This window comes from Mastacembelus armatus, chromosome 12 (assembly GCF_900324485.2).
Source record: "Mastacembelus armatus chromosome 12, fMasArm1.2, whole genome shotgun sequence".
Lineage (NCBI taxonomy): Eukaryota > Metazoa > Chordata > Actinopteri > Synbranchiformes > Mastacembelidae > Mastacembelus > Mastacembelus armatus.
In genome coordinates, this window is record NC_046644.1 from 9,620,457 (window position 1) to 9,636,080 (window position 15,624).

General features: G+C 39.4%; 1 protein-coding gene across 3 annotated transcripts in view; it reads right to left on the minus strand.

Moving 5' to 3' along the window:
• Positions 1-924: 924 nt before the first annotated feature.
• sfswap (splicing factor SWAP) overlaps positions 925-15,624 on the minus strand; it is a 39,679-nt gene continuing 24,979 nt past the window's right edge. For all 3 annotated transcript variants that reach the window (XM_026297229.1, XM_026297230.2, XM_026297231.1), the window contains 5 exons: positions 12,184-12,548; positions 10,222-10,353; positions 9,698-9,838; positions 7,277-7,349; positions 925-1,672 (listed from right to left, as the gene is read on the minus strand). In XM_026297229.1, coding sequence (XP_026153014.1) covers positions 1,607-1,672; positions 7,277-7,349; positions 9,698-9,838; positions 10,222-10,353; positions 12,184-12,548 — 777 coding nt within the window. In that variant the 3' untranslated portion in view covers positions 925-1,606. The remainder of the gene's footprint in view (positions 1,673-7,276; positions 7,350-9,697; positions 9,839-10,221; positions 10,354-12,183; positions 12,549-15,624) is intronic.

Consider the following 15,624-nt stretch of genomic DNA (forward strand, 5'->3'; position numbering starts at 1 on the left):
GAGGGAAGGAATATTCAGTGTTTTCATGGCCTGAGGCTTGAAAAAGCTCTTTACTTTGTTGGTGAGGGCCCTAATGTTCCTGCAGAGTTTCCCTGATGATGAAGGCTGACCTTTGAGAAGGTTTAAACTACTTGGAAAGAGCAGATTAATCTGGAACACCCTTAGGAACTTCAGTCTTACAGTTAATAACACATATGGAAAATTTTGACAAAACCTGGGTGAAAACGTCCTATTTGAATCCCAGCACCAATGTTAAATGATGTTTAAAATGAGGTCCTCACGTGACAATCATAAATACCTTTGTCACAATTTTCTAACCCTGACCTGACATTTTTACCACAGGACAGGGGAGAGTTATTAAAAATGAATAGTACTGCAGTGTCAACCAAAAACAGGACTACACCAGCATGACAGAACTCTAGAATAACTTTAGAAGAGTTAAATAAAACGGGCATAGCTCACCTCTTTTAATGTATTTTTTGTGGTTTGCCTGTTAGTTTCAGAATTGATTTAGACATTTCATCGATTACTTTGAAAGGTTATCTTTCTGCAGATTTAATCCTTTGTACCATACCTGAGGTCATCACGTAGTGAGATCTACTAACAATTTCTGTACCCTGATTTAACTATGCACAGTCTCAAACGCCACCTCAGCAGCAGCGGCAGCAGCAGCAGCAGCAGCCGACTGGAGGATATCGCCCAATCAATTGTGATATTTGCATGGTTTATCAGCAATGCTGCTGTGACAATAAACTTCAGACAGTCAATAGAGGTGACGGTTTGGGGCCAGTGAACATAATTTCCTCCCTCTTATCACTGTACTGCAAAATAAAAGCAAGTGAGGTGAAGGGGCTGGGAGGGGAAATCTATGTTTTAGCAAACAAAGGCTAAAAAGGAAAAGAAGGGAACCTTTAGTAAATCATAACAGAAACTTTATTGACAGTTTGGATTAGAAAGTAGTCCTGCATTAAATTCATTACCATAGAAACCAGGAACAGAAACAGAAGGCCACTCACTAGAGCTGACAGACAGAGTAAAAATATTAAAACAGCTTCTAAAGTGGATGGGTGAGGTGCTGGAGAGAAAAGACAGCTGGGAGCGGAAATAAGAGGGAAAACAGCAGAGAATAGTAAATGGAGGCGAGAAGTGCAATTATGAAAACAACACAACCCTTCATAGAAGGAGAGAAAACAGGCCTCCAGCAGCTTTAAGTGATGCTGCAAACAATTACTGTCAACATGTGTAGAGAAAAGTAGGGTGTTTTAAAAGAGGAGGCAAAATAACATATGGATTATATCCACTTTTGATTCTCTCTGCACAAATACATGTCAACATCTGATGAGCTGCTATCTTAGGTCAGGTGTGAAACCAAATATTTCAGCTTAATGAGTGATATTACTTCACTCTTACAGTAGTGACATAATGTAGCCAAACTGAATCTGTTTTTCAAATCAAGGTTAAAAAAAAACAAAACAAAACAAACAACAAAAAAAAAAAAAAACAGGGAGCTGAAACAGATTCAGGCCAGATACATCTCCGGGAAATCGGAGAACGCTGTTTGCTGATCAGCACAGGTTGATGTAACTTGTAGAAAAGCCCCTGCCCTCTAGGAATTGGGTGGTGGGAAGGTCTTGGAGGTGGCAAGCATGGCTCGCACTTTGGCCATCAGATCCTGAAATCAGAGGACAGAAAGATTAATCTGATGTATTTCACATCTCCACATATTTCTCCTGTCATAAGGTAATTAAAACTGAACTTGATGTAGCCCACTAGGATACACACACTGAATGTGAGGAACGCGGGTATGTGACAAGGCTGTCAAGTGTTACTGTTGTAGACTTCAAGGTATAATAATACAGCTGACAAGTGGTGCGACGTCGTCATCATGAAGTCCTGTGGGATATTTACATCAGGCTGCATGTGAACCAGCAGTGGCTCTAAATCCTGCACAAAGTGATGACGGTTTAACGATTAAAGATCTGCTATGGAAAAAGATCAACTGGTCTAGATTCAACAACTGTGCTGGGGACCAACACAGTGCATCTGAATCACTGACAGGAAAACAGCGAACAAAACATTTTTGACCAATTGACAAACGGGAAAACGAGATATGGTCTGTAATTCTCAGGGTATTAAGGCTCCTCAATTATGAAACATTTCTCTTATTGTTATTAAATCTAATTGCTTCCTGCAGTGCCAAACAGCTCTTAATAATTCTGCTCCCACTGGGAATCAGCTCTCCAGTCTGTAGTGCTATTCAGCTTCCAGATGCTTTTAACTCAGTTTTGTTTTAGCTCATATTTTACCGTCCTTTCTGTGTGTGTGTGTGTGTGTGTGTGGATGCATCAAACTCCACAGATAAGTGCGAAAGCGTGAGCAGCATGCAAGTGTACGAAAGTCAACTGGAGTCTACCGATCAAGGCGGAAATGACAGTGAGGTGAAGTTAGAAGAAGGTTTGGCATTCAGTGAGCAACTATCATAGCCTGTTTAAAACTGATATACTGCTGTGTAATAAAGTATGTTTATTTTTGAGAGTGATTCCTCACTTTTAGTCATGGGGAATGCCTTAATCTTCAAATAACTTTAAAGAGGAACATACTTTAAATACAGAATAATACCCTGCAAGCACAATTTTCCTCCTACTCAACTGCTAATCCTTGGTTTCAGCAGCTGACATGCTCAGTGGCCAACAATAAATGTATTATGTAAACAAGTTTAAAAAAGAGAGTGGGGAAAAAAAAACCCCATAACATATAGAAAAGCTGCACTTACAAAAACGAGCAGAGCTCAACAGGGAAAAAGCAGGGAGCTCGGAGTGGTGAGCTGTAGAAATGAAATTTCTGGTTTTCATTTTCCTTCCCTTCCCTCTTCAGGTAGAAATGTAAATTTGCTGACCAGGGGCCAAATGCTTGCATTACTGAGTGGGACGTGTTAATTTGCATCCCAAGAGTGATTCATACACGCATGGACAAACATCCACCCTTGAGCTCTCCTGACAGATGAGACAAATTAACAGCTGTAATCACAGAGGGAAGGAGCTGTCATATCAAATCACTCAAAAGGCTGTTTCTCTAAACCCTGGTGTATCTGTATCTGCGCGCGCACACACACACACACACACACTCTTTGTTCACAAAATGTGGCAAGCAAACAATACTCCAAATTATTCTCAGCTAAGTGGAAAGTAGCTCTAATGCAGCTGAATTCTTGTGAGCCGGAAAATGAAAATCCATCAAATGTTGTATCACGTTAACTGATCGTTGCAATTTACATGACAGCTCTCACACGTGATGGATAATATTGAAAATGGATTAGGCCCGCTTACTACCACTCAACACACAGAATGTCAACCTAAATATTCCTTATCATCCCACATTTAATAAAAACATAAACAAAAGATTACATCTGAAAACAATTTAATGAACCAAACCCAAGGCTCAGTCTGACGGAGAAACACACTCCACGCTGATCTCTTATCGCAACACGGTAAAGTGTGCAGTGACATTTAAATCTGATGTGGCACATTTTACCCATGTTTTCCTATTACATCAATAATTCAAGTGGACACCCACATTAGTGCACCAGTCTAGAAATGAACAAATCTTATGGAGTGCTAGAGGTGAGCAGCTTTAGTGAGGTGAGGTGTCATTTAACAGAACGTGCCAGTTTTTACATCGAGGCAAAGCCACAGACTGATACGTGAGCCTTTTTTTTTTTTTTTTTTTTAAGTCGAGATCGACAGATTTTTGCGAAATCAAATTCTATCTCTGTATATAAGTTTTAACTGTGAGTGCCAGAGGACGTGACTTTAAAGACAATAATGCTGTTTGGACATAATACTTTGCTGTTTCTACTTTGTAAACACACTTTTTGGGGTTTTATTTTTCTCATCAATTCTTGCTCCCAGTTCTCCATCTCTAATCTTAAAAAATAAAATAAAAATAAAAAAAAGTTTACTAACAGTTGTGGAAAAACTTTCTGTAAAAGGAAAGCCACAATTAACCTCATGAACACTTTGTATAATCGCTACCCGGGTTCTGACACTCAATGAGGACTTCGCTTTAAAAGGGTAACCTGTTTGAAAGCATCACGCTTGGGAAGAAATTTCACAAATTTGCTTCTAATTGCAAAGACACACACAGCAACATCGGATAATTAAAGCATAATGCACTATAAGGGATATCCTGAAGGAGCGTGATTTTTACTTTACTAGATACTTGCCTGGGATCCTGAACGGTTTTCCTTTTAGACAAAGGCTATTCTAAAAGTGCACAAAGTACCTATCAAAATGTAAACCACAACCAAACAAAAAGCAGAGAGAGAGAAGGGCAGGGGGACAAAGAAACAAAGACAAACAGGAATCAAATGAGAGATGGGATGGGGCGAATAGCAGCCGGGCACCCTCAGGGAAACAGAGACCATTAAGCAGATGAAGATGTGCTGAATTATTCAAGATGTGTTTGTAAAACATCACAGATGGGGTATAAGTAGTTAGTGGTTCTGGATCTTGTTACAACAGCAGTGAACAGCATGTTTTTCATGAGCCAGCTTATGTTGGCATGTTGAGATGAAGGGAGGAGAAGAGCCTGTGTTTGTGTGAGGTAATGAGAAAGAAATAAGATGTTCTCATTGATGAGGGAGAAGCATCGGGAGATGTGAGACGTGTGGTTTCGTATCTGGCCAGTAAACGCTGGAAGCTCAGTAACTCTCCCACCCACGCACAGAGGTCCGTACCCAGACGAGAGAAGATGCTCTGATTTTTTCCCCTCTAAGCTGTACCAGTGTTCACACAACAGCTAGTGTTGCCTCCCCATTCACACTCTATTGACCTCCATTAGCTACAGTCCCAATGATTCTTGGATTCTGGTCATCACTTTTATTTGTAGACATTTCTCACACCAACTTTTATAGTCTCAACCCAACATCATTTAATTTTCATATTAACGAAGCAACACTTCACACACACTGTGTCCTACTTTCTTGTTTTAAAACATCTATTTGCACACTGGTTGCATGAGTCAATAAACCAAAATATTGCAGGCCTTCATGCAATGCAGGGAAACAGTATGAATGAAACTACTGACATTTTATAATTATTAATCAAAGGCGATGGTAAAAAACCAACACAAACAATGCAAACATACACAGGACAGCTGTGGGTGTTTCATATTGAAATGATTTAAAGCTTCTGACAAGTCAGTGTAATTAACTATGAAATTTGTTTGAAGGGATGTTTCTCCATGTTTCCACAATAGTCAGGATTACACATCAGTATATTCCAGTAATGCTGGACTAGGGTATGGAAAGCTAGAGGAGAATAAATTACAAAAAAACAAAAATGTAAACTCAATGATAACAGATTGAACTGAACATTGGCTTGCAGCTCACGTTGCTCATTTAACAACAGGCGAGAGATCAGTGACATAAAACTAATATAAAGAGAAATGAAGACAAGTAGCTGTTAAGAATCTAGTAATCTTTGCATTTCTTTTTTTCCCCCCCCTTCCACCCCATTTAGTTTTTGTCAATCACACAACAAATGTTTCTTACAGAGCTGGTACGTGTGCATGCATTTCTGAAAGCAGTAGAATATCTGTCATAAATCAGACACTGTCATTTTACACATGGTGGAGAAGGTGTAATGTGGTTTGAATTTTTGGGTTGATTTTTTTTTTTTGTTTTCATGGCAACAGTCTGGGAGAGATGTCCTTTTCTGTGTCAACATGACGTCAACCACTTTAAACACCTTTTATTCTGAATTTTAGAACACTGATTGCAGGCCACTACTGCCCAACATCAGTGTCTAATGTCACTAACGCTCTTATGACTGAATGACTGCAAATCTGACGCCAGATTTAAAGAGATGCTGCTCTGCTATGTCACAGTTGGCAGAGAGCACTGTCACAGAGTGGCTGCATGCAGAGACTTTAATGTGATGGCTGTAATTTTGTGGATGGAAGTATCTATACTGTCGTTTACAACTTGACAGGACACTGGCTTCTGTGTGCTCTTGGGGACAGCTGCAGTCATCCAATCAAAAACACCATCACATGTTTGTGTTAAACAACCAATAACTGATTTGTTTTTTTTGGCTATTTTGGGGGAGCTAATATTACACATCCAGTATTCAATTAGCGCCTTGTTTCAGGTCATTAGTGAATGTCAGTCCAATATTCACTCTCTGTACCAACTTCTAAAGAAAACGTTTGACTCGTTAGCCACTAAATGTTCCACTTTCATCTCCATCTCCATTCATCTAACCACGTCTTTTGGCCTCCTGATGATGAGCAGACAGTATATATTGTACAGTAGTTTGTTTTGTTGTTTTTTGCTGAAAAGACCTGCCTGTCAGAGCTGAAAATGAAAATGAGGGCAATAAGATTGAAGCAAAACCATAATGCTGGTTGCCGGACAGCAAAATCACGAGTTAAGACTCGAAACAAAGCTCTATAAAGCTGAGGGCAGATTTAGATTCTAGCATTAATCCTCTGCACGTTCATCACATTTCCTATTTCCAACTGTTTTCACATTGTCAACTGATATATTATTATCAGCAAAACAAAGAGTTTAGCTGTGGGAAAGTCTGCTTGACAACAAACAAACCACATTAGAAAACTTTTACTAACACAATGCCTCACATAAGCTTAGCCTTCTGTGAAAGTAAGATGTTCACTTAATAAATTTTAAGCTTCAGACGACAACTTATTGAACTTAACCTCCAGTATAGCCCATTTTGTCTGAATTTACAAGTACTGGAAGACAAACAGTTGAAGGGCAGCGCATTAACTCTGCATTCCTTCTCAGCAGTGAGGTGAAAACCCATGTCCCAAGAGATAGTTTTTCTAGTTTTCTTTGCCAGGTTTGCCAAGGCCTCCGCTTTCACCTGCCACCCCACTGGCATCAAACAATATTTAGCATCTCTCCTCTAATATTCTTGGCTACGCGCCCAGAAGGTGCACAGGGGGCAGAAGTGCAATTTCAGCCAGCATGAGAGGCTACAGCTGCAAGTGTGAAAACATTTGTTTGTGCGTTAAAATACTTCCGCATAGTCAACACAACACTGACACTGGATGCACCTCTGTCAAGTCGACAAAACAAAAGAAAGTTGGAGAAGCACTAGATTTAAAGAGAAAGAGCTATTCAAACTGGACGGCTTCAAGTAACAGTTCACTAGAAGGTTCTTCCTGTTTGCCTGGTGGAGCAGTCAATGCTTGTACTGGGCAGGCTGTAAAGTTCAGCACAGGATATATTTGAGATAAAAGCATAAAACAATACCTGAGTTATTTTGGACTGAACAGAGGATACTATGGATGAGGACACTGCCTTGTCTTTCTCCTGGGAATCACCCCTGTAGATAGAATAGAAACAAAGAAAGTGGGGGAGAGAGAAGCAGAAAACCAATCATGTTAACAGGAGATGATATGCAATATTCATGGTCGCTTCTGAGATGTTCAAAGCCAGGCAGGCATCTGGAGCAGTAGAGAAGGACAGAAGAGGCGAGTAAAGACAGAGGGGAAGGAAATGTGACCTGTCAAGCTAAAATATCCAAACCAAACTAAAACCAACCTGTCCACAATGTCAAACACAATCATGAATATGATCATGCAAAAAAATGCCAAAATTAGGCGTCAAATTGAACTTAATCACACTGTCTAAAGCTCTTGATATCTCTACTGTCCGACATTTCATGATCTATCATGGGAGTTTTAAATAGAAAAAGTCATGTGCATCAAGTTGACGGAACACAACAGCTGACAAAGTCCAGACTGCTTCTGTTAGAGTCAATCTTATACTATTGTAGTACAGTGCTCCAGTGCCATTCCATGTAGGAAGTAAACAGCAATATCTAAACTGACAGAACTCAGCCCCAACCATTCACACAGTTTATTAACTTTTGATTAAAAAAAAAGAAAACAAAAAACCAAAAAAAAAAAAAAAAACACACACATAAACAACCCGATCTCTTCCAGGAATGCCTCTGCTTATGTGGCTGCTCTAATAATTGCGACCCTTTAAAAGACCAATTACTTCAAACAAGCAGCAAAAAGCAAAAGCATCTCTTTCTTTGTTAAAAATAAAAGCATGTGTGCCTGTAACACGAGGTACTGTTGAGATTGGATGTTGTGGGCCATCAACACCACTTTTAAAAGGTATGTGACTGTGGGATTCTGAGTGGGAAAACAAGTGAATTTTCATTTGAAGCATATGGCAGTAGCGCTGTGTTAAGTTGTACCTGGCCTAGTGTGTTTGCATTTCTGTGGCCACCCAGTGTAATGTTAATACATGACATACTCAGGCTTGTCGACATCAATAAAGGATCTGATGCCGATATGCATTTTCAGTCTAACATCTGACTGCTACTCAGGAGAAGTGAATTGCTTCAATATTTATAAAGACTTGAGACCTGCATAAATTAACACTGAGATTTGTATGCAGTAACACAACCCCCCTATAATGTCAGAGACAGCTCTTCTATGTTCCATTGCATCATCAACCTTATGTATCACGATTATGTCTAATTTGCTTCATTAAACTAGGTATCATTTGACTTGCCATGTTTGCACACATGACAGTGTGAGGGAATGACTAGCTATAGTCTGTTCAGGTGCAGCAAAAGGCTTGTACTTTTGTATTTACAGTTCATATATAACAGACAGTTCTTTTCTATATCTATATCTTTTCTATGGATATATATGTATGTGCAGCCTTCTGAATTCTGTTTGGGAAAATGTTTTAAGTATAATGGCATATACTAAATATAATGCTATCAGACCAAGACTAATTCCGACTACTGCTTGGCTGCTTAGCTTGGATAAGGCTAGGCTGAAGTTAAGATGATGTCAAGTTAAGATGTGTTACTTAAGATAAGAAATTTGGGAAATATCCCTAAATCCAAAAAAGTGCAGGACAGAGGTGTGACATTAACTTTCACTCTGGTGTAGTAGCGCCACTGGCTGGCCCCCACACAGCAGGTAAACATGTGTAATGTGGTATTATAAAAGGAGTGCTTTTAAATAAAAACTGTAAATCCACAAAATTCATTTAGCTAATGAAATTCTCCTTGGCCTCGGAAATAACAATGGATTAGGATAATGTAATTAGTAAGATAGTTAGCTGGTATGGTAATGTTTGGAGCATAAAGTATGTTTGACGTCATAAACAGTTTAAACCATTTCTTATACTACTTTTCGCAATGGCCAAATAAAGACACTACCTTAAGACTCTTTAGCTCCATATCATCGCTGTTACACTAGGAAAATGCAAAGTTTGACAGACCTGCTACGGATACTAAGTTGTGATAGCACAATTGTTGTTTATTTATTGGGTTTAGTGAATAGACAATCATTCAGACTTAACATAAGAGGAAATTAAACATTATGACAGCCTATATTTGCAGTTTGGACAGTTGCTATAATGGCCAACTGCTGAACTATTAGATGTGATTGTATATTATTGATTCTTTCTGATTCATGACAGATGCTTTGGTCAGAGACAGACACTTCACAGGCCTGGTGGCAATGATCAATTGCTCTAAAAAAGACAGACTTAAAAGCAAGTAGTTTCTATTGTGTAATCTCCTCATTTGTCAACTTTATGCCCACGGCAAGCTCACTGTTGTTTTAAAGAGTGTCAGCTACACCTAGGAAAGCAACCCAAATGCTCAGCTGGCTGATTGACAACAATGGTAAAGATCACCTGGAATGGGCCTGGCTGGAGGCGGGACTAGCTGGCTGAGACAAAACCCTGCCAGGTGATGAATATGGGGAGAGAGATGAACCTGCAGTTTGCATCTGACCTGAGGAAGACAAGGAGCTCCTCCTTTTGTCAGGAGGTGACCTGGGACACAAAAACAAAAGAAACGAACAACAGTAGCTAATACATTTCAGATTCAGGCAGTAAAACTACACAATAGAAAATATATCAAGGGAGTGGATTACTTAATCATTAAATTCCTGCATCTGGTAGCTATCGATTGCAGCTTCTGTCAGTAGTCATTTAGGGATTAAGTGTCTTTCTTATAGGTATATTAGCTAAAACTAGTCTTAATTACACAATGTGAAACACTGCTCACATAAACAATTGAAACTGTGGTACTGTTAATGTCCCCTTCTGCCTCAACAGGTGTTAATAATCCAGTGGTAAAATGAATAGAGCTGTATATGAAGACCCACAACTCTTCCTCTCAACACAGACTGAAGACACCTGCTTTTAAGGGTTACCTAGATCTCGAATGCCCCCTGGGCAGGCTTGAGCTGCTACTGGGATGATGGCGCTCCCGCTCTCTTGCTTCACGCTTCCTTTCTGATGAGGGGACCCTCCTGTCCCTTCTCCCTGGGGAGTGTGAACGGGATCTGGCCAGACAGGAGGGCAAAGAAGGTGTAAGATGGGAAGAAGTGACTAAATTACAGAAGACAGGGCTTGGAAGATAGCTGATGCTTTTAAAATGAAGAACAAGAACAGGGTGGTAAGACAATAACAACAGTCCTGTGCAAGAGAAATAAATAAAGCAAACCATCAGGATTTTTTTTTTCAAGTAACTTGGAACCAAGACTAGCCAGCTGGGGCTTGAATGGGGTTTGCAGTGATTCCATTAGTTTTTTCTAAGACCTGAATGTGGCAAAATTTACATAAAGACAGTTAAAAATACTGTTCAAGTGGGTTACAGGACAAAAGCAAAGATAATTCTGTGAATGACTTCGATAAGCAGTCAATCCCATGGACTCTTAAAATGTAAACACTGTTTTTCTAAACAGAAAACAGCATTAAATATTTATGTATAATGTAAGAAATTAATTCACTTTCTTTCCATAAAAGGCTGACTAAATTCCTTTTCTTCCACTGGCTAATAGAGTGCATGGGATTTACAAACATTAAATGGACCAGGTCAGAAAAGGAAATTATACCTGTTGGCTAAAAACAATGCCAGAAAGCAAAGGGCGGCCTTTACTGGAGTGGCAAAACAAAGCTGTCTCATCAATATTTTTCTCTTTAGCCTGACATAAATGGCACACACAAACCTCTATTTAAATGTTCTTTCTCATGTATTATTTTAATTCAACACTTTAGTTCCTCTATTAAGCGAGGTAGTGAAAAGAGAAAGAAATGAGAAAATGAAATATTTTCTATAAATATTTTTGTTCATATTCTGTATATTCAATGTTTAGCTGAAGTGGAATATAAAACCGAAGGTGATTAATTATGTTCTCAGCCTGTTTCATACCATTGACAGCAGCTGTACCAACCACAGATTTGCTTCTCTAAGTAGGAAAGTAAATTGTTTATATTGTTTGTGGAGATATTGAAAGACTGGGAATAATTTACACATATAATGAAGCTTTTATTTTGAAACTGCAGGGAGGTGTGCTCAACTGCAGAAGACATCTTAATATTTGCAGGCAGCAATAAGGCAAAATACTTGCAAAGAGGCAGGAGTATCTCCATGGTTATACAGTGCAGACTTTATTCCATAAGATGATGTTTCAGCATTAGCAGTCTTCTTCAGAGCATTAAGGACAAAAGTTACATCATACATATAGGCTCCAAGGCACCCTGAAGTAGAAGACAGTCAAAGTGCTCTTTCCCCTTTGCAAGTAAATTTGCTTATTTGATGCATGCAACTTTTACGGTGTGTCTCTGTGTAAAGCAAAGATTTTTCAAACAGATGTTTAAAATGGTTTCATAAACTGATACTTGATCATTATAATGAAACTCAAATGACTATCTAGGGAAAATATGTACTGTGTACTTCTGAATTTCTAAAAACATTAGCTTTCTTCTAGACTCATCATTGTTAAATTTCACCCAAACACAACAGCATACCATAAACCAGGGGATTACTAAGACTGTGGACTGCTTGTGTTGGTCTTTGCCTTGTTAAGGAGATAGCTCAGTTCAGATCTTTAGTGTCCCACAAAAGGAAATTCTTTCATTGATTTTATACAGCGAGCAATGCAACATAAAAAAAAAAAAAAACACCTTTACAGTCTGAAACAATGGAAATCATTATTCAAAGCAGATCTGAATTGGACAGCTGCAGTAAGGTCAAACGTAGTCATACAGTTAGATAAATTGTGTCAAAAAAAATCAAATCCCAGAACCCTGAAATAAAATGTAATCAAACTGTAGGAGACCTGGAGACGCCTTCCACAGATGTGAAAGAGGCTGTGTCCACAGTGTCTTACCGGGACCTACGGGCTCTCCTGTAGGCACTGGGAAGGGAATGTCTGTTCTTCGACCTTGACCTTGACCTCGATCTTGACCTCCTCTTGTGTTTCTTCTTCTTTTTGTCTTTGTCTCTTCCTTTGTTCCTGTCCCTGTCTCGAACTCTGTCTCTCTCTCTGTCTCTGTTCCTATCTCTGTCCCTGTCTTTGTCCCTGTCTGTTCCTCTGGATGTAGTGTAGGAGGAAGAGGAAGACGGGGCCTCCTTGCTGCGATAGGCTCCTTGGGGGGCCTCCATGGGGAGCCTTTGATCCTGTAGATATGCAGACGGCACAGATGACACTTGAGAAGGTGGAAGGTCAGACAGCACTGAGAGGGCTTCTTGCATCTAGAGAAGAGACAGGACACATTGTTTTAACAGACGTGGATGCTGGGCTTTCTCTTTTTAACTGGTTTAAAGATAAATATAATATATGAGAGTAGCTGGTGGGTCCATTGATCCATATATACACATTGGTTAGAACCATTTAACACAATTAAATATAAAAATCAATATATGACTACCTCAATATAGTGCAGTGAAGATGTAGCTACAATAACACAAGGGGCTTTTTAAAAGAAGATACAAATCATCACATGTGCACTAAAAGGGGCTTGGGATCATAGCAGAATGGATCAGGCAGAGTCGATGTCCTTCACTCTCCTGGGGATTATTGCTCATATTCTTCCCTTACTCAGCTGATTAAAAGATGGTGGGGGTTACACAACAGAGTGCAGCCCTCTGGCTACACACTAAGTTACAACTGTCAATTGCAAAGTGCCTCTAATTAACCAAATGTAGGTCTGTCTGCTCATATTATATTGGTTCACTCTGAAAACATGTCCATCAGTGGAATAAACATGATGCTAAATCTTCCAAGGTCAGGGTTTATCTTCCACGGTTAGGCCTTGGATTGCCCCTGAGGCTATCCATGTTACGTATGTATGCATTCATCGCACTGTAAGCGTGTGTGGATAAAGACAGACACAGAAGGGCATACTTTATGAGCTAACATTAACTTAAATGATATGATTGCCCAAGTGAGGAGTAATGAAAATGAAAGGAAATGAATGTTTGGTTGTGTACGTGTCATATACCAGCGCAAATTCATTTAACTGCCCTAGCTGAACTTAATAAAAATGCTGTTTGCTCTCCTAACTTCAAACTCTCCAATTCAATAGGTCATACGGGTAGGAAATGGGTGGAGCATAAAAAGAGAGAAGCAGGAACAGAAAGAAATGCAGGGTGAAAGGATGATGATGAAAGAAGTGGAAAGAAGGATGACTAGGAGGTACAGGGGTAGAGGCAGGTAAGAAATGAGAAAAAATGTTCAAGACAGAAAACAAGTATCTAAAAACAGGCAGGGAAGGAGAGAAAGGGAAGAATATTTATTATACCTTTCTGTTTGCACACTATCTTGTGTCTGAGCTAAGGGAGAGATAATGAAATGATAGGAGGCCAAGTTTGGTTTAAAATTAGGACTGACAAATGAGAACCTTATCCCAACACCAGGCCCAGACAACGTGTGCCCTCTCACTCCTGCTCTGGCAAGATACCGCTGTTCGGACAGTGAGAAGAGTAACAATAAAAAGTTATAGTCCTGAGGTAGAAGCAGGGAGGAGAGGAGGCAGAAAAATCCAGAGGGACATTAAAACTGAAAATACTGACACTTGGGTATTGTTGAGATGATAATTTGAAGCCCCTTTCAGGTGAATGTCTACATAAATGTGATGTAAATTTACAGGTGGGTCCTAAGTCAATTTTATATTAAAAAAAAAAAAAATCACAATAAACTTATTAGTACCGACCAGTAATGTTCTCACAATACCTTCACCACAGCAAAAGTCTAATGGGATTAATGTAAAGACTGCAGCGACACATGGTTAAACACAGATTAAATAGAGATTAAACACATATTTTTAGGCCTGATAAAAAGGCTTAAACACTTAAACATCTCCCAAGATCAAAGAATATAAAATCAGTTTAATAAACTATGAGACACTGAGCGAGCCAATTTTATATTAAAGAAATTCTTCTCATGTCAGATTAGTCTAACAACAACTTCCACAGCACTCCGTATTTTCTGCTTTCATCTAAACCAACAGCATGGAGGAAATACCCAGGAAAACACAGTCCAGAGGATGTGAGCAAATGGGAGTCTCCACTGTTCTTTCATTATAGATTTGTGTGTTGTTGCACATTAGAAAATAGGTTATACAGCAGAAATCTCTAATGAACAAGGAAATAGAGTAATTTTTTTTTTTTTAATTTACTGTGAGAAAATGGCTGGCCACCAGGGAAACATCACTTTAACAGAAGAGGTAGAGAGCTTAAAAAATGTCAGGAGCCCTACCCCTCCTTATTCTGAGGGTTCTGTGTACCCATGACACTTTATACTGACTACTACAGTGCTGCAGTAGCTAACATGATGAGCGCTATGGGAAACATACCGCTTACATCAACAAATCCAACTCAGTTAGCAGCTCTACAAGCACATGGCATCAGCACTGACATCCATCCTCAAGGGTATCTAGGGTAAAAGGACTACACCATCCTGTTTTCAGGTATTCCAAAATACAGCATCAACTTCCAAACTGAGGAAGCAGGAGGAAAAAACTGTGGAAATCAAACTCAAAAAACTCATTCATATGCAAAATTCTGTCACCAAAATTCACATGTATGCTCTAAAATAGCTGTTTTTCTCACTCTCTCACACACACACACACGCACACGCACACACACACACACACACACACACAGAGGCTTTTAGCATGAATCAGCCAAGTTTACAAGATCTAACTTTAAATATATTCAACTACAACATCCATTTATTCATCATGAAGGCCAATGACCTGTACGTAACGGTCTAATGGCCACTGCAGGAGTCTCAGAACATCTGCAGAAGAGTGACTGAGCTGGTGCAATAGTGACAGGAGCCTGCCCACTGCCACCTGGCCCAACAGGCAAAAGGCCAGTTCACCATGCATCAGCTGGGCTCACATGAGGAGCTGACATGCCACATCCATCAAATGGACAGGTAATCTGCACATCAAATGACCACGTCCAGGTCTTATTTGCACTATAAAGTATTCTTGCCTCTTTTTGCCTGTTTAATATGACAGATAAAAGGGTTTTTAAAATTTCTATTGTTGTATCCCTGTGAAACTTTTCAAAGGAGAATTTTAAAACAAATACCTTGTGGTATTTCAGATGCACCAAGAGAAAAAGAAGAGAAGTTTGTAGATAGAACAACGTCAGGTCCATTTTAAGTTTTATTTGGAGCTACACTGGGTGATTTGGTTGGTTTTCCAAGTGTGTGTGCTCTGAGCAGTTCAAAGTAGAAGTACACTTCACCAAAATGGTCTTGGTACATTGTATTGTCTTACTATGATTAGTCTAAGGCTACTCATCACTGTTTTTCATA